Source organism: Alnus glutinosa, chromosome 9 (assembly GCF_958979055.1).
Source record: "Alnus glutinosa chromosome 9, dhAlnGlut1.1, whole genome shotgun sequence".
NCBI lineage: Eukaryota > Viridiplantae > Streptophyta > Magnoliopsida > Fagales > Betulaceae > Alnus > Alnus glutinosa.
In genome coordinates this window covers 11,329,865-11,349,920 of record NC_084894.1, presented here as the reverse complement: position 1 = coordinate 11,349,920, position 20,056 = coordinate 11,329,865, and the positions used below count along the sequence as shown (strand labels likewise).

At 37.2% G+C, this 20,056-nt stretch overlaps 1 protein-coding gene across 1 annotated transcript; it reads left to right on the top strand.

The window, feature by feature from the left end:
* The first annotated feature begins 665 nt into the window (after positions 1 to 665).
* LOC133877528 (probable apyrase 6) lies at positions 666 to 19,599 on the top strand. Its single transcript, XM_062315863.1, has 8 exons — positions 666 to 1,530; positions 3,532 to 3,644; positions 6,134 to 6,241; positions 10,596 to 10,650; positions 11,207 to 11,362; positions 14,885 to 14,982; positions 18,032 to 18,228; positions 19,065 to 19,599. Exons 1-8 carry the CDS (start codon positions 927 to 929, stop codon positions 19,336 to 19,338), a joined length of 1,605 nt encoding a protein of 534 aa, XP_062171847.1. The 5' UTR covers positions 666 to 926; the 3' UTR covers positions 19,339 to 19,599.
* The last annotated feature ends 457 nt before the right edge of the window (positions 19,600 to 20,056 follow it).

The window sequence follows — 20,056 nt, the reverse complement described above, 5'->3', positions numbered from 1 at the left end:
GAGGAGGGAAGAGCATGATCGTAGCTAAGATTGGGCAAACAATTCTCACTCCCACTCTATTTTTTTCAATTCTTCAAAAAAGTCAAATAAAAAATATTCTTTTTTTTTTATTTTACTTTTTATATCACATTAATAATTTTTTATTATTATCTAAATAAAAAAATTCACTACAAAACAAAACATTTTTCACTTTTCTATAAAATAATTCTAAATTTTTTTATACTTTATATCACATCAATTATATTTTACTATTATTCAAATAAATGTTTCAAAATTACAATTATTTGCCAACCAAGATGTTTGCAGTCTGAGGAAGCTTATCACTTTCGGGAGAGAGTGATTGGGTTTCTAAATATAAAATATCTTATTTTGCTCCTCACTTTCTATTCATTTGCATTTATAAATGTCCAAGCAAAATGATAAAATTAGATACTTTTTCATTCATTTCCTTATTTGAACAAATAAAAGACACACTAAAGCACACTTCACTCCTTAAAATAGTAAAATGTATATTTTTTAATTAATAAAAACAAAAATAAAAAATATGTTTTTATCCTAAACATAAAAATAAACAATCTTTTGAATTATTATTCCTTTTGTTCTTAATTAATTAATTAATTTTTTATTTATTAAAAAATTCTGTCATTCTCTCCCATCCATGGAGCTCTCGATCGGCTGCAATCCACTATGACGATTTGATCAATTGAATCCATCAAAAAGAAAAAGAAAGTGATATTTTGCCTCAAAATTCAAGGACATCCTGCCTCAACTCAACTCTCTTCTTCGTCAATCAATTCATCCATGATCTGCACAGTTGAGTTCACACCCACTCGACTTCCACCCTCCACCAAAATCTAAAGAATGCCAACCATAACGTAAAACCCAGCCTCACCGTCCCCTCTCCGGCATCTCAAACTGAGGGAAAAATGTCGAACCTCCAATCTCGGTCTTCTTCCACCTCCTACATCCCTCCCCACCGCACCCAACTGCACCCGCGCATGCACCTCTTCTCCCCAACCCCAGCAAACCCTAAACCGCCTTTCCAATCCCAAACCAAATGTCTCCTCCTCTTCGCCTCCCTCTTCACCGTCCCTTTCCTCTTCTATCTCTTCACCACCGCCCAGAAGATCCACCAATCCGCCAAGTTTGCCCAGCCCAAGTCCACCTTCTTCGGCGTCTTCATCAATGCTGGCCCCACCGGCGCCCGCGTCCGCGTCTTCGAGTTCCTCGGCGAGGGCCGGATCCCGCTCATGGACGGGACCGGCTCCAGCTCCATGAAGGTGCGTCCGGGTCTGACCGGGTTCGCCGGCGACCCGGAGGTCGCCGGGGATTCGATCGCGCGGTTGATCAGGTTCGCTAGGCGGCGGGTCCCCAAGGCGGAGCGGAGAAACACTAAGATCCAGTTGATGGCGCGTGCCGAGTTGGAGAGTCTGGGAGAGGAGCTGAGGGAGAGGATTCTGGAGTCTTGTAGACGGGTTTTGAGGTCGTCAGGGTTTCTGTTTAAGGACGAGTGGGCGCGTGTCATTCGAGGTAATGCTATTTGTACTGATTTTGCAGCGTGGAAGTTAGCTTTGTAGTTACTTAATTTTTTATTGAATCGCTACTAATTTCGTTCGCATGCTGTTATAATTGTCGAATACAGAGCAGACGTCTACGTAGAAGTGGTAAAGTTTAAGCTCTTCTAAGCATCTTGAAACACTACAAGTCCTTAGAAGTAGATTATTAGAGGCTTATTTTCAGTATTACAAATGAAGTTCTTTTAGAATTTATGCGTGGTGTCTGTAAATTATATGCATGCCTTTTTTCAACCGTTCAATATATACATCATATTGGGACTTTTTTGTTTTTGGTGAATTAGTGAAGAGTGTTGTGGCCTTGTGTGGGAGAGAAGAGAGGCTGGGTGTGGGTTAGGGTTAGGTTTGTCCATGGCGGCTCGGCACAGAGAGAAGGGTGGCCTGTGTGTGTGGTGGTGTGGGTTAGGGTAAGGGTTAGTGTCAGCGTCTAGGCACAGAGAAGGAGGCCTAGGTGGGTCGTGTGGGTTAAGGTTAGGTTCAGGAGTTCAGCATAGAGAGGGAGGGTTTTATGAGGGTGACCGTGTTGGTTAGGGTTGTCAGCCACTTGGCCTAAAGAGGGGGAGGGTGGACTGGTCGTCTGGGTGTGGGCCGTGTGGCTGTGGATTCAGGTCAGTGGCGTGTTGCACAGTTGCAGAGAGGGAGGGAGGGAGGGTGGTTTGGTGTGGGTTAGGCTGTTAGGTTTAGGGCCAGCGCAACCTCACAGTGGTTTAGGAAATATAGAAAACAGAGAGATTAAGAAAGCATTTATGTGGGGGCTTGGTCATGTGGGTACGGGCCAGATTTCCGACATCCAGCACTGACCCCGTCAGTACTTTGTTTCATGTAACTGACATTGACCAGAATCTAGGTGAATGCCACTTAATTGAATTTTTCATCATGAAGTGGTAAAGTTTAAGCTCTTCTATGCATCTTGAAACACTATATAAGTTCCTATAAGTAGTCTCAATTTCCTTAAACTAAGCTGTTAGGCATTGAAGTAACTATTATAAGTAATTTTAATAAGTTAACTTATGTCAGAGATCTGGGAAGATGAAATTCCTTTGCTAGAAGATTTCATTTGGATAATGTCTAATGGTCCCAAGTAGTTGAGCTTTACTGAGTTGTCTATCATGTGAAAATTTCTTTATGGATGAGGTTGGTATTAAATTCAATTATTTATCAATATTTGCATTGATGCATATTAATCTAACTAATAAAATTCAACGAATGAAAGAGCTCCTATTAGCTAGGTGTTTTCTTTTGTATACTTGCTGTGTACCTAGGGGTGTCTTGCGCTTTTAATGATATATCCATTACTTATAAAAAATAAAAATCATTGAATGAAAGAAGAAAAAGTTCAATCATTTTTTTCAAAGCACATTGTTCCAGGTATAAATTACTTAACTCATGCAAAAGAGGACTGAATTTATTGAACCCTTCATATAATTTACTGGAATTGATTGAAAGAAGAAAAAGTTCAAACATTTTTTTTTGAAGCATATTGTTCCAGGTATAAATTACTTAACTCATGCAAAAGAGGACTGCGTTTGTTGAACCCTTCATATAATTTACTGGATTTTGTCCCCTCCCACCCCCTTTAAAAAAAGGAAAGGATTGTAGTAACTGCTCATTGACTGCAGCTGATAGACTTGTTGGCCATGTTGGTGCGAGTCCTCTTACAAATTGAATCACAACATAACTACTAAATTGATGTCTTATATTATGTATCAGGCAAAACAATTGGTAGGCATGCAATGTATTTTACAATATGTATTTCCATATATGACCGTGACGCATGCACTGAGATCTGGTAGCATAAGTCTGTGCTGTGTACCACAGTTATTAGCTTTTTGTATCTCTTTCGAGATTCATTATTTATCATATATATAATGCTTGGTTGAAAGGCCATTGCTTTGTTCTGCTTTTCTTTCAGGAAGTACTCTTATTGTATATGACGCATGAAATGATCTCGAAACAGGTGAAGAAGAAGGTTTTTATGCTTGGGTCGCTGCAAACTATGCTCTTGGAACTTTGGGAGGTGAACCTCAGGAGACCACTGGGATAGTTGAACTTGGTGGGGCTTCTTTGCAGGTTATCATTCACTAAGCGTCTTTTGACCACAATTTTAATACTTTTTATGTATATATTTTTTTGTTTGTATGCCTACACGTGGGATTCTTCTTGTTGACAATTGGTTTGTTAGACTCTTTTTCACCGGCTTATTAGAACATGTCCGACACCTATATGGATGATTCTAGGAGTCCACTTCTGACGTTGAAAATTTGCAGTAGTATATTGCCTTTCATGTTGATGAATTATTTTACAATTGTTGTCATCGTTTCACTCCTGCGTCCATATGCAACCTTACATACATGTACGTTCAGTATAGTATATTTAAAAACATACATGTATTTTGTCCCCAAGTCTGCAATATGCGGGGCTGCCATGATACAAGATTTTTTGTTTTGGGCTGAAACTCTATTTGTTTACATCAGATATAATAATGAGTTTTTGCTCAACTGAACCTTTTATTATGAATGCCCTACTACTTTTTACTCACTGCAACCTGGAATAAATGTCTGGTTATCTAATGAAGTTATATCTTTAGCTGACTTTGCTCCTCTAGATGTTGCGCCATTGAGATCAAATTGGCATGTGGATGATATTTCTGTAGTTTTGCTTTATTTTTTGAGTTGATTTCTCTTATTAGTGAACCCGCATCTTCTGTCTTTTTCTTTTTCTTTTTCTTTTTTTCTGTTTTTTTTCTTTGGGGGGGTGGGGGGTGTGGGGGGGGAGGATATGGGGGGAGAGGGGGTTATAATTGTTATACAAAAATTGCAGCAGTTTCTCCTCTTAATACGTGACTTATCATCAAACCTTGGAAACAAATACATGAAGCTTTCTAAAGTTCTGAATGGAAAAGCCAACAGAATGTTCACATTCAATCAACTAAATGGTGATATAAGAGCTAAGCAGTTGATCAAATGTTGTTGCTCTCCTGTTAGTGTATCTATTTGAGGCTCTTCCTGTCAATCCAATAGTTGCTGAAAGTAGTAGATTAGTGGGGCAGAGTTGATTTTATGTTCACTTCCTCCCATTATTTATTTATTTAATTATTTACTCTTTCTCTGTCCTTATTTTCTACACAATATAACCTGCGTACAGTTCATTCCCATCAAAAGTTGATATGATTTTAAAGCCTGGAGAGCTTAAGGCTGTGCGTGTTTTACTAATACTGTTAAGAGTAATCTCCTATCATTTATTGACTTAAGAGGTGTAGTTGTTGGATGTTGCATTGAAACATGTTTAAGGGGTAAGTGATTCCAAAATACGTGTTTGGTATGATCTTTTCGCTAAAAGTATGAGTATCAAGAACCAAGAACCAAGGGAATCTATATTGATCGGTAAGTTAATCACGGTGGTTGTTGGTTACTTAACCTGGAAAATGAGGTTATCATTGCTTTTTTCAGCGAAGTTAATGGGACATTGAGGAACCTGCAAATGTGCTTCATCTATTTTTACTACATCAATGTGACAGCATTTAGGAAGAAAGCAGGTTATCTGTTTGTGTACCCAGGACGCCTTGCACTTTTACTGATATTTCGATTACTTGTAAAAAGAAAGAAAGAAGAAGTTATGAAATTCGCATTTTTAAGAAAAACATTTTGAAATAAGTATCTAGATGCCATTGGTGGTTGCTTTTGTTATGCCCCAAACCATGCGCTTTATAAATTTCGATAATTGTATATTTAGTTCCTAATAATATTATTTGGAAAATAATATTGTTCCAAACCCTAACAAAAGGGAGATTGTAAATTTTTTAAAGTTTGATACACTAAATTGAGAGTTTTTGAACTTTGGGAAGGAGATTGCAAAAGTGATGGAAGTTCAGGTGGGTTAAGTGAAGTTTTTGAATGGCCCTTCAAGTTGAGTTTTGCTTGCTAGCAATTGCTTTGCCATGTTGAAATTTAGTTGTTTTAATTAATCTCTCTTTGGGACATAATTAAAGGTTTGTATTTTTTATAGAGACCATTGATTTTGTAGCCTTCTCCTTGAAACTGTTACAGAGCTATTACTTATGTTTTGGGAGATTTTAATAGGTTAATATTTTACATATTGTGGATTGATTACTTACCTTGATGGAAATGAATTATTTTTTGAAAATATTTCATTCAGGTTTCAGATAGTGGATGATTCTCATGTATTAAACACTAGTGGGTTTGGGGCGTGGCAGTTTTGTTTAAACATTTGTTCTACTGTTTTTCTTATTAAAGAAAGTAGAGTTATTGGATCTGATTGGAGAAGTATGGTGCAAGTGATTCTAGATTTTGTAACACTTAATCCCATTTTTGATAATATTGTCTGTCTAAAATTCTACTATCAAGATTTTGAATTCATTCAAAATACTCCTGCAGGGAGCATGGATGAACATCATATGTAAATCTTTCCTTTTCTTAGAGTAATATATATTTATATTTTTTTGTTTATTTTTATGATTTCTGGTTGCTTCTTTAGATGCATATGAAAAGTTTTATTATTTTGAGAGATGCTGAATTGAAGTTGGAACTATTCAATTGCAGGTTGCATTTGCTACAAAAGAAACAGACCGACTGCAATCTACAAGAATTGTGAAATTTTCTGGAGTTATTTATTATCTCTATGCTCGAAGCTTTCCAATATTCGGTCAGGTGTTTCCCATGTAATTACCTTTATAAATGAAATATATTAGACTTTAATATGTTCTTCTTATTTTTCATATAAGTAATTCAATCTTATTAAAACATATCGTGGGGCGCAACCCAAGTATACAAGAGAGACACCCGATTAGGGAGGAGAAGAAAAACACAAATTCATAAATTTTAGAAAATTAGAAAAGTGAGAACTATTGTAATCAGCCATCCAAACACAAAGAGATTTGAACATAATAGCTTTTAACTTTATCATCGTTCTCACATCTTCAAAGTTTTGAGCATTACATTTTTTCCAAATGCACCACATTAAGCACAGAGAAACTATCCTCCAAACTTCTAAATTACAGTGGCTTCCAACCAACCTCTCTAACAAGCCAACAACTCCACCACCTCTTGGGGCATGACCTACTATCCCAAAAATATGGAAAATTGATACCCACAAGTCTCTAGCCACTTCGCAGTGGAGCAGAAGATGATCAATGTTTTCCTTGCTCTTCTTACACATGCAACATTAATCCATCCCTATGAGTGCCTCTTACTTAGGTTATTCGAAATTAGAATCTTCCTTAAAGTTGCCATCTATACAAAGAACGCCACTCTCGATAGAGCGTTAGTACTGTAAATGCTCTTCCAAGGAAAGGGAGAGCCAGCGGAAGGACAACTCATGATAAAAAGATATGACCTCGCACATCCACCTTTTGGAAGGGATCCAACAACTTTTATCCTCGTCACCTCATCTCAAGTTGAGAGAGTACAAAAGATTAAAGAACGAAGTAATCAATCAACTCAACCTTCCAATCATGCATTGATATGATAAAATTGATATTCCATTGTAAAATATCATTAGAAAACCGCACATGATCTGCCCCGGAATCCTTCTTACAGCAGGCAATGCTAAACAACATTGAGAAAGCTGCCTTCAAGGTCTGATCCCCACACCACTCATCATACCAAAATCTAATCTTAAACCCATCACTCACCTCAAATATAACAAATCTAGAGAAATCCCCCTCACCACCTCCTAATGTTTTCCACACTCCAACCTAGAAGGACCCAATAACCGCATTGGAACACCACCATTCCCACATGTTCTCATATTTAACTTTCAAAAACGATCTCCACAAAGCCCCCCTCTCCCGAGGACTGATACAAGGGGATCCTTTGTCACCCCTTTTGTTTGTTTTTGTGATGGAAGCCTTGAGCCGTATGATCTCAGCTGCAATTAGGGGGGGTTTGTTGGATGGATTTAAAATAGGTGACGTAGATTTTTCGCATTTTCTGTTTGCAGATGATACTATGATTTTTTGTAGTGCTCATTCTTCTCAGTTGCGTAATCCGCGAAGTCTCTTCCTCCTGTTTGAAGCAGCTTCGGGTCTGAAGGTTAATTTGACAAAGTCAAATTTAATTCCAGTGGGGCATGTTGATCAAGCGGAAAGGCTAGCCGACATTTTAGGGTGTGGGTTTGCCAATTTGCCGGTTAAGTATCTTGGTCTTCCTTTGGGGGCTTCCTATAAGTCCACTCATATTTGGGACGGGGTTGTTGAGAAGATTGAACATCGTTTGGCTAGTTGGAAAATGATGTATCTCTCTAAGGGTGATAGAGTAACCCTTATTAAGAGTATCCTTGCCAATGTGCCTACTTACTTTTTGTCTCTGTTCCATTTCCCAAGGAGTGTTGCTGCTCGTTTAGAGAAGTTTCAACGGGATTTTCTTTTGGGGTGGATTGGGTGAAGAATCTAAAATTCACTTGGTGAGGTGGTCGAAAGTCTGTTCCCCTATTTCAGATGGAGGGTTGGGTATTCAGAATTTGTTGTTGTTCAACCATGCTTTGTTAGGTAAATGGTTGTGGCGGTATGGAATAGAGAGAGAAGCTTGGTGGAGAGTTGCGGTGGATGCCAAGTTTGGTAGTTTGTGGGGTGGGTGGTGTTCACGCTAGCCGGTTGGTGCTCATGGGGTGGGGCTGTGGAAGAATATCAGGAAAAGGTGGGAGATTTTCTCTGGTCTCTCTAGATTGGAGGTGGGGGATGGAACTAGGACAAAATTTTGGCATGATCTGTGGTGCGGGGATAGGGTGTTGAAGGAAGTATTTCCTATTCCTTTTGGTATAGTTCGGATGAAGGATACTTCCGTTGCGGATAATATGGAGGTTTTGGGGGGGCTCTATCCAGTGGAATGTGAGCTTTGTTAGAGAGGCACATGACTGGGAAGTGGGTGTCTTTGCATCCTTCTTTCATGTGTTGCATTTAGCCAGGGTGAGTAGAGATCATGCTGATAGGCTTAGGTGGGTCCCTTCCAAGAAAGGGGTGTTCAAGGTTAAGTCCTATTTCAGCTCCTTGGCCGGCTGTGAGGGCAGTCATTTCCCTTGGAAGAGTGTGTGGAGGACTCAGGCTCCTTCAAGGGCGGCGTTCTTCGCGTGGTTGGCAGCCTTTGGAAAGATTCTTACAGCGGATAATCTCAGGAAGCGAAAGATCATCATTGTGGATAGATGCTACTTGTGCAAAAGAGACGGGGAAACTGTAGACCATCTTCTTCTTCATTGTGTTGTGGCTACTACTTTGTGGAATCATGTCTTTTCTAGGTTTGGTATGTCTTGGGTTATGCCTAGGAGAGTTGTCGATTTATTCGCATGTTGGTGGAAGGTGGGTAGGTCAAGGAGTGCTGCAGTTTGGAAGATGGTGCCTATTTGCATTCTTTGGTGTGTTTGGAAGGAGAGAAATTTTAGGTGTTTTGAAGACTTGGAGAATTCCATGGAGAATTTTGTTGCTTCGTTTTTTCATACGTTGTATCTTTAGACGGAGGCTTTTTTGTCTCCCGTGTGTATTAGCTTTTCTGATTTTCTTGTTCGTTTTTCTTTGCCTTCTTAGGCGTTTCCTTGTATATACTTCCAGTGTACTTAGAGGGGCGCCTTACGCTTTTATAAAATTTCATTTACTTATAAAAAAAAAATGTGGAATACTTTTAGCGTGTTCTTCTTATCAGTAAATTTTTTTCTCATCCATTGGATGCCCATTGGGTCTATGAACTATATGAAAGGACATAGTCCTTACCCTTCCCTTAAACCCTCAACCCTAGTGAGTGCAGTTTTTCCGGTTGAACCAACCCACATGTTTGGTATATGACATTCTTGTTACAAATATAATTAATCTGTTTTTCACTCCTTTGCTATCTGTGAGAGAGGAAGTGAGGGTTATTTGTGATAAAGACAGTCTTGCAGGAAGCGTAACCTAGGATGCTATTTCATTCTTTCTATTTATAATCTGTTGATAAATTATAATTACTCATAAAAAAGTCTGTTAATAAATAAATTCTGGTTTTTATAATGTAGAGCAGTTAACAATGTAGGAGACATGCTTGAAATAGAATATATTGCATTATTAAATTGATAAAAACATATGTATTTATGTATGGTTTTGTGTTTAGGGTTCTTTAATGCATTGGAATTACCTGCACCTGTAGTTGATCTGCAGTTAGCTAGGCTTCAGGCGTACTGGGTTATTAGCTTCCAAATTCTTTTGCCAAACCACCCCTAATGGTTGCAACATCAAGTCGATTTGGAATTAATGTTATATTTGCTGCCTTCCAATAGTGGGCTGGTTCAACAGTTTGTGGCGGTGTGTGGTGACAGTAATGGGGTGATAGTAGTGGTGGCAGTAATGAGATGGTGACGGTAGGAAATAGCAGTTGGGCACTATCGTAGCAACTTTGGCATTGTGGTGATGCTGTTGATTAGATCTATTGAATTTACCACCGGAAAGCTTAGAGGTGCTCTAGGCGCAGGAAAGGAAAGGGCCTCAAGTTGTAGGGTAGCGTTCTTTAGAGGGCTTTTGGGTTGTCTCTAGGTTTCTTTTGTGGGTTGTTTTGGGTTTTTTTTCGGGTTCTAGGGTTTTCCTTTTGGGGTTTTTGGTGGGTTTCGGGCTTGGTCCTCTTGGGGTTTTTTTTGGGTTTTTTTCTTTTTTTATGCTGGCTTTGGCTGCTCGTGTATACCCCCGGTGTACTTAGGGGCGCCTTACGCTTTTTAATAAACTTACTTATCAAAAAAGCTTAGAGGTGCTGTTTGAGAAGCATTTTTCTTACTTTCTTTAGTCAAGCATTAAGTTGAAATTTGCTTTCCAAGCAACAGTAGCTTTTAATACATGTACAAAGGGTGAAAGGTAGCTTTTTATTTGTGGGATGAATTTGAAGCTGGCATAACAACATTTTTGGAAGGGATTGAATGAGGTATTTTTGACAATTGAACTAAGATAGTATCTTCTGTACAACTGCTGCTGCTTGACGTTCTTTTCTTATTTTTGATAACATATGCAGTGAAAGGTTCTTGTACGAAAATCTCTGACCATTATTTCTTTAATAGGATGCCGCTTGGGAATCATTGCAAGAGGCTCACAATTCTAGAGAATTGGCATCTTGTGAGTTCAACTTTCCTTTTTTAGTGCTGTGAAATAGAACTTGAGTTTCGGTAGGTGAATACTAACAGTTCATTTCTAACTGCTACTGGGTAGTTGCGAGGATTTCAATTGTATGATATTTAGTCTTGAAGCTTTGGTTTTCCATTTCTTTTGTTTTTTTATCTTTTTTTTTTTTTTTTTTTTTTTTTTTTTTTTTTTTTTTTTGTGACAAATATAGCAATTGTCCAGAATATTTTCAACACAGCCATTGTCCAGAATATTCCAGCAACCTATTTGCTTCTTAAATAGCTTTCTTTCCCTTATTCCCCATCGTTTCAAAACACTAGTCAATATTTGCACCATAACCATCTCTAAAATCCTAAACCATTGATATATAAATTTTTCTAACCCTAAGCCCACCACAAGCACACATGGACAGATTCCCTTTATCTGTCCTACATCAAAAAGTCTCTTATCAACATATGAATTTGATATCATGCATAATGTGTCCTATTTCAGTATTCAATAATGGAATTGAAACATTGGTAATTGTAAAATTATATGATTGGTTTTGCAGTTTCAAGTTCTAGTGATGGCTTTGTTGGTAACCCTTGCATTCCCAGAGGATATAAGCTGCCATTGAATGCAAGTTATGCAGAGCCTCTGGCATCTCCAGCTGGAAATTTTTCTGCATGCAGATATGAAGCATTGGCATTGTTAAAGAGAAAAGAAGGTAGCAATTTCTTCTGCTTTCAGTATGATAAGTTTGAATCTTTTCCGATCAAACTTGATTTTCTATGGATTGTGAATTTATACTTTATTTTGACTGAAAGCTTCATTGGATACTTCAACAGAAAATGGGCCTTTATTCCCCTTTGATTGTTACTAAATAGATTTATTTCTACTTATCCAAAAAAAGGTTCTAGAATTTACTGGAGAAAAGAGAAATATTAAAATTGTGTCTAGAGCTTGAAGAGCTATTATAATTTAGAGATGATATTGATAGAAACATATTAAATTGAGGAAATAAGAAACTTATATAAAATTATCAATGTTGATGAGAAATAAAACTTACATAAAAATTTGCCTCACACTCACTCTCACTATTATGCTTGTTCTTTAAGAATAGCAACATAAGCTTTGATAATGATATTGGTGTTTAACATAGATGCAACAACTCTTATATCTTTCTATACTTGTCATCTTGAAGAAATATGGGGCTATTGACCTTAAGGATTTCTGGCCTATTAGTCTTGTGAGTGGAGTTTATAAGATTATTGCCAAAGTTCTTGCCAATAGATTGAGAAGGGTTATGGAGAAGATTATTTCGAAGTCCCAAAATGCGTTTGTTCAAGGTAGGCAAATCTTTGACTCTGTTCTCGTTGCTAATGAATTTGTGGATAGTAGATATTGAGAAGGCTTATGATCATGTCAATTGGGACTTCTTACTTTATTTGTCGAGGAAAAAAATGGTGCTCTTGGATAGCACATTGTATTTCTTCGGTGTGCTTTTCAGTCTTGGTGAATGGCAGGCCTTCTTTTTTTTGCACTAGCTACTCTGGTTTGAGACAGGGTGATCCTTTTTCGCCTTATCTCTTTGTTATTGTGATGGAGGCCTTAAGTAGAATGATATCTGCCTCTGTGAATGGGGATTTTTCTCTCAGGCTTTTCTGTGGGGTCTACGCTTTCAGGCGTGGTTAACATTTCACACTTGTTGTTTGCGGATGATACTTTGATTTTTTGTGGGGCTAAGCTTGACCACCTTCGCAACCTTATGCTTTATTTTTATGCTTTGAAGCTGGCTCTGGACTGAAGATCAACGTGGCCAAGTCAAAATTGGTCCTTGTGGGTATTGTTGAGAATTTGGATGGATTGGTTGGCATTTTGGTTTGCAGGGTTTCTTCCTTGCCTTTGAAATATCTTGGTCTTCCATTGGGGGCCTCCTTTAAGGCCAAGTCTATTTGGGACAGAGTTATTGAAAAGACAGACCGCCATTTGGCTAATTGGAAAATGAGGTACTTGTCTAAGGGTGTAGAAATAATAGGTGTACTTGCCTCTTTTGGTGTTTATGAAAGGAAAGAAATAATAGGTATTTTGAGGACTTTGAGAAGTTATGGAGGATATCTTAGCTTCGATCTTTCATACTTTCTTTGGACTGTGGTTTTTGTGTCCCCATTGTCGCTTAGTTTTGTCGATTTTCTTGTTCGTTTTTCTCTTTCTAGTTAGGTGTTTCCTTTTGTATGCTTCTGGTGTACTTAGGAGGCGCATTACGCTTTTAATAAGACTGATTATTACTTATATAAATATATATATATATATATATATATATATATATCACCTGGTTAGCTTGTCCAATGTTCGCCGCTCTCTGGCAGAGGGTTAGAAATTCAAAACTTGCTGGTGTTCAATCATGATCTCTTACGTAAATGGCTTTGGCGTTATGTGCATGAGAGAAAGGCTTGGTGGAGAGTGGTAGTGGACTCTAAATTTGGCAATTCGTGGGGTGGGTGGTTTTCTATTGAGCCTTCTGGAGCGTTTAGGGTGGGGTTATGGGAGAATATTAGGAGGGGTTAGAGGAAATTTTTGTGTCACACCAAATTTGAGGTGTGTGATGGTTCCAAGATTAGATTTTGGCATTATCAATAGTGTGGGGATGTGACCCTTAAGAAAGCATTTTCAGATTTATTTGGTATTGCATGTGCAAAGGATGTTTCTGTTGTAGCTCACTTGGAGTTTTATGGCAGTTCCAATCAATAGATTGTGAGCTTTGCTAGAGCGGCTCATGATTAGGAGGTGGATGTTTTTGACTCATTCTCCAAGGTATTGTATTAAGCTATAGTGAGACAAGGAAGTGAAGATAAACTATAGTGGGCCCCCTCCAAAAAAGGGTTTTTTAAGGTTATATCCTTTTATTGTTTCTTGGTTTGTTGTGATGGCTGCCGCTTTCCTTGGAAGAGTATTTGGAGGACTAAGGCTCCTTTGAGGGCAACCATTTTCGCTTGATCAACGGCTCTGAGTAAGATCTTTACCATGGATAACCTCAGGAAACGGCACGTCATTGTGGTGAACAAATGTTGCATGTGTAAAATGAATGAGTCCATGGACCATCTTCTTCATTGTGACGTGGCTTCTGTCATTTGGATTGCCTTTTTCAGTTGTTTTGGACTGTCTTGGGTTATGCCTAGACGTGTAGCCAAGCTGTATGCTTGTTGGTGGATTACTGACAGTATGCGTTGTAATGTTGTGTGGAAGATGGTGTTTACGTGCCTTTTATGTTGTTTATGGAGGGAAAAAAATTACAAATTTTGAGGACTGTAACAAGCCATTGGGTGAGATTAACGGTGTGTTTGGTAAAGAGTTTTGAGGGGGGAAAGGAGGAAATAATTGATTGATGTGATATAAAGTAGAAATGAGAAATGAGTTTTGAATTTTTTTTTGTAGGAGAAAAGTGAAGAAAGTTGTTTGATAATGTGAAAAAATGAAGTTGACTTTTTTTTAGGAGAAAGTGGAAGAATGCTTTGCGAAACACTGCCTAAGTCTTTATTCTTCAAAACTTTGTATCTTTGGACAGTTGCTTATGTTTTTCCTTTGACGATTAGTTTAGTTACATGGATTTGTTTGTTCTTTTTGCTCTTAGGTAGGTGTTTTCTCTTGTATACTTTCTGTATACTTAGGGTTGCCTTAACCATTTTAATGATGTGTCGATTACTTATCAAAAAGAAGTTACTGGCAACTTCTAAAAATTACAAGTCAAACAGGGCTATGAGATTTCATTACTGGGAGGCCAAGTTTAGGAGAGCTGGTCGTATAAATAAAGCTTTATTCCATAACTTAAAAGGGTTCATACTTATGGTTGTGGGGGCAGGTCTACTTTCCACTTTGTTACTACGGAGCCGGGCCGGCAAGCAAGTGAATGTGATCAGTATACGGCAATCTCAATTCTTTATTAGCCGTGCGGCACAAATTAAGAGAGGGTTCAGTTATCATAATTGAAGTTGTGAAGCACTGTGTAATAAGTGCCTTAACGGTCATACAGATACTGATCAGATCTCACAGCATGACCTAGTTAGGCCTTTATCTCTAGAAATTTGTAACTTTCTTTGTGAAATATTGTGTAAAATTATATAGACATATATACTTATACATCTGTTCTCTTGTTACTATTTTTATTTTATTTTCTATACTTACTGGTTTTTTAGATTTCACAATATTGAGGTAAACTATATCTGTTGACAATTCTATATTTCTAATGCAGATAAATGCATGCAGCTGCCTTGCAAAATTGTTTCATCATTCTTTTCTGAGTTACCAGGCAAGCCAATTTCTTCGGAATCCTTCTTATTTACTTCTGAGGTTTGTAAACAATGACATAACACAGTTGATATTTCATTGTTAACAATTTAGTTTATTTCATGCTTATTATATACAAGCTAAGGGTGTGACTTAGTGAGAAGTGAAAATGTGTTGAATTTGGTATCTGCCTTTTCCTAGCATAAAGTAGATCTGATGTAACAATGAACTATAGTTCAAACGGCACCTCCTCCCCCATAAGAAATGGGTGGAGTGTGGAGGATGAGATTGTGGGTTCAAAGCCCACAGGATAATTAACTAAGTTAGATCTGAGGTAAAAGTGTGTCAAATTCTGAACTTTGTGGCCCTGCATTGAACTAAATGGTTAGTATTAAACCTGAATTGTGTGGCCTTTTATCTGATAGAGGCACAGCATCATGGTCTTGCATTGAAATTGGACCCTGTGAACTCGTACTATAAAAGTATTAGGTATTTACATTCAACAAAGGGTTCCAAGGTAGCAAATTACTGATTCTTTTTCAGCATTTAGATAGCTTTTTAGAGAATTTTGAATTTAAGGTTAGCAGTTTGCTTCAGACCAGCAACTTTTGATCTTTTCAAGCAGAATATGATGACAATATTATGTAATTGGAATTTAGGATATTTTGGAGCGTAGATCCATGTCAAATAGAGCTATTACAGATATCAGGCAGATCTAAAATAAAACAGACATAGGATCTGAAATTTGACAACAATGACTGGAGCAGGATCTTTAGTTTCAGCATCTGAATGCAGGGGAAATAAGGACATCAAGGCAGGTTAAAGGAAGACGGTTAGGGTGCTATAATTATAGGACAAGGTTGTTTGTTGGGTTTTCGGGTTAGCTTTGGTTCTCCTTTGTATACCACCTGTGTACTTAGGGGTGCCTATGCTTCTTTTCTTAATAAAACTTTAATTACTTATCAAAAAAAAAATATTATAGGACAAAAGGTCAGTATTATTATTTATTATTATTTTTTTTTATAAGTAATCTTTTGTCCCCAAGAAGAGGAGTAAATTCGTCATTGGCGTTAGAGTACTGATTGGAAACTAAAATGTGGCTGATCAGAAGTTAAAATGGAGAAGGAGGAGGACAAAAGAAACCTAGGCATCACTGCTAAGGATGTATCACGACCCAAGTGTGGCATCATATCACACTAAAAAATTGCAAGGGGATGAAATACTTTTCTTCATTCATCTAAAAATAATACAATATATAGCTTTCTTATTCTATAAGTTACTACTAATGAGGTCTACCTCAAATAGTACATCCTTCTCTGACAATGGTGGTATGGAGGGTGATGTCATGGGTTCAAGACTAACTGGGTGCGCTGTAACCTACCAATAAAAGAATATACGAAAAGCTATCCATTCTCCCATTTTTTTGGTCATGTATTCCTTTCTAGGATGTCCCAAAATAGCCGTCCACTTTCCTAAGACAATTTACACATTTATATGACTGTTTTCAAATATCCTTATTTTGACTTAGAATAGAGTAAAAACTAAATAGAGAGATATGTTTGGAAAGTAGTGCTTTTTTGTTTTTTCGAATGTGAGAGCAGCAATCATTTGTGTTACATTGAAGAGTTGGATTTTTGAAACCTGACATACAAAATGGGGTGCAGTAGTACTAAGAAACATCATATGGGGTGCAATATAAATAGGGAGCCAGAGGGGGTGCAACCCCTCTAAACAGAGTATACGAGAGGACTCCTCACAAGAAAACAAAAAATAATAATAATAAAGTTCTGAAAAGGAAACTGAGGAACCACTTATTATGCATAGGTTATATAGGCTATACGTACTTGCTGAGCAAGCACACTAGAGGACCATGTAAAGTTGGTGTATCAGTAACACTTTCATCAAAACAAAAACTAGAAAATAGTAATACACACCTGCAGTTGCTTCTTATTCAAACTCTTTACCACTGAAATATTTCGAGAGATTTTTGAACTAGATGTAACATTGAAATTATCCAAGTTTCAGTATTTTCATTTCTTCACAAGTGTGCACCCAGAATTCTTCCGAGATCTGCATCAAAATTGATTGAATTGTATAGAAGGTACAATCCCATGTAATAGATCAAACTTAAGATATGGAAAGTTCCATACTTTCTGGACCTTGCAATTGTCTGTTTTCAGTTCCTTGGGAATTTTTAATATAGAAGGGTCTTTGTAAACCATTTTATTGTAAAATGAAACCACTACATCACAAAATTATTGTATAGGATTTGAAAAATTTAACAGCAGAATCTCCAAAAAAGATCAAAATAAGATATGCATAAAACACTTGTCAATTTTACAATGATGCATGACTAGAGATTTGGGTTAGGTGGGGCTGCTCGAGGTGATTCGAATCTCCTTTGCCAGTCAAACATATTAATGCTTTGAGTTTTAATAGTGAGAACAAAAAGTGAATTGATTTTCTATATTTACGAGGACTGAAAAGCCTGCTTGGACAAGCTAATTGTCCACCACTCTTACTGTTTGAAATCCCTTGTACCTCAACATAGCAAAGTGAGAAAGAGAAAAGAAAAGAAAAGGGGGGGAAATTATAACATTATGTGAATAATAGGGGGACTTCTATGGCGCTGCTTTTGATGCTATCATTAAGCATATCCTATTTAGAAAAAGAAGAGACAGGCTAATTCCACTTAAGTGGGGTCCTGGGAGGGGTGGCCTGGATGGTTATAGCCGAGTTCCTAAAACATTGAATCCTTAGTTACAATCATAGAAAATTGCTGATGGGGATCCCTTCAGCCTAAATACACTTGGAGGCAAGCTTGCACAAATTACTAATTGTCAATCTCAAAAAGTGGACAATTCAAATACAAAATGAAAAATTTAATACTGGAATCTCTTTCAAGTAGGTGATATGCAAAATAAATCCTTGGATTTCTGTATTTTTTTTTTTTTTTTATATATATATTTTCTGTAGTATTCTGAATGGGCACGATTAAGTAATCCTTCCTTGGGTGAACAGTGTGTCATCGTCAAACCATGTTTGCATACTTTTATTTTGTTCTTATAGTCATTAATCAAGTACTTCTTTTCCCTGCCTCTACCTCCTACAGTTTTTTGGGCTCGTTCCTAGGGCTTCTTTGTTGGCATTGAAGGCAGCTGGTCAACATTACTGTGAAGATGATTGGAGTAAACTGAGAATTGAGCATCGTAACATTGATGATTTGGATTTGTCAAGATATTGTTTCTCTTCTGCATTTATGGTGGCACTGTTGCATGACAGTCTTGGAATCCCTATGAATGAAAAAAGGTATGATTCTCTTTGGATGCAGACACCATTCTTTTTCCTTTTCTAGTGGCATATAGCATTTAATTCAGGGTACAAAACAAAGTGTCAATTTTGGATTGGGTACTATAACTTAAATGCCTAATGCTTACATTCAGCCAGATGTCAACAATTAATTGAGTGGAATCAATTTGCTAGTGACCTGACTCTTGTTGCATAGAATATTAAACCTTCTCTTGGTATCATGTCAAACTAGTTTAACATTCTTAAGTGGTTGTTCACACGCATCTTTTGAATGTTACTGCTTAGAGTAATTTTCACTGATTATATAAATATTTGATAAGTAATCGAAATTTTATAAAAAAGCGAAGAGGCACAACCCTGTTACAAAGAAAGTATATAAGAAAGATACATAAATTGACATTCCATTTTCTGCAAAATCTTTCAGAAGTTTAAGATAGATGTGTAATGAAAATGGAAAGGTGAGTTCTTGGTTTGCTAGCCTAAAAACCTTGGATTCGATATAGATATGTTCTATTGCTATAAATACAATTTCAGCTTCTAGTTGAGTCCTAATTTGAAGGTAGTTTTGCTGGCTTATTCAACCATTTTCTGCAATATTGGATTTAGGTGCCCATGGCACTGTGTCGTACATGTTGAGATATTGAATTTTACATCTAGTCTCCATGTATAAGTTTTATTTTTATAAAACAAATCCTAATGACAGTTGTAACTTTGAAAGTATTGATAAACAGAGATAGTAAACTCATATGAGGCAAATCTTTTTGTGTATTTAAATTTCTTTTCTTCTGTTAGAAATAGAAACCTGTGAAATTGAGGTAAAAGTTAACTATTTGTAGGGTTGGGTTTGCAAATCACACTACTGGAAGCATTCCCCTCGACTGGACGCTTGGAGCTTTCATCATCGAAACAATGTTGGAGCCCCTCGAATTGGAACCTGGTAACATGGGCCAGATTGTTGGAAATGAGTCGGTTACTTACTTCTCATTGTTTGCATTTCTTTTAATAGCTGTACTGGTTACGGTCTTTGTACTGCAATGGCAGAAACCACAATTAAAGACTATCTATGATCTAGAAAAGGGTCGGTATATTGTCACTCGTGTACCTAGGTAACCGCCCCGCCCTACTTCCCCCAACCTTTGTTCATTTGAAAAGAATCTGTAAATTCAGCTATATACTTCAAGATCTAGAAATTCGTTAGAAAAATTTATGTGAGCACTGTAGCAACAAGGAGCTTTATTGATTGAAACCACAGCTACAATGTCCAAAGTCTAGAGAGACAACAACAGCAGGGGAATCCCCACTCATTTTGCAATGTATTATTGTTTCCTGCTTACTAATAATATCAATCCCGTAGTTCAAGTGATTTATTTATTTATTTCTACAAGGATGTTTGAGAAACTTGCAGTTATATTTTGCCCGACGAAATTCCCAGAACATCACTGGTGTATACCTGATGGTGATGCTGAAATTATTGCTGTTATTCCAAAGTTTCGGTCTATGGTTTTAAAGAAGGCAAGAGGCTGAGTTGTTAGAATTTCTAGGCTTACAGAATCATACAGAAGGCATTTTTATAGAGGCGAAAGATCTCCGACCTTTAAAGGAGATATGATATTTTGTCACTCCAAGACATAACTCTTAACTACCTTGTTCATGTGGCAAAATGGTCCCCTAGCTAGCTTAAGAGTTTTTATTCTTTCTAAAAATAAAAAATAAAATAAAAATAAAAGTTGCCACGTGAACAAAGGTGGTTAGGAGTTGCGTTTTGGAATGGCAATGTATCATATCTCCCTTTAAAGGTATAAGCTTTACACTTGATTGTTTTTGAACT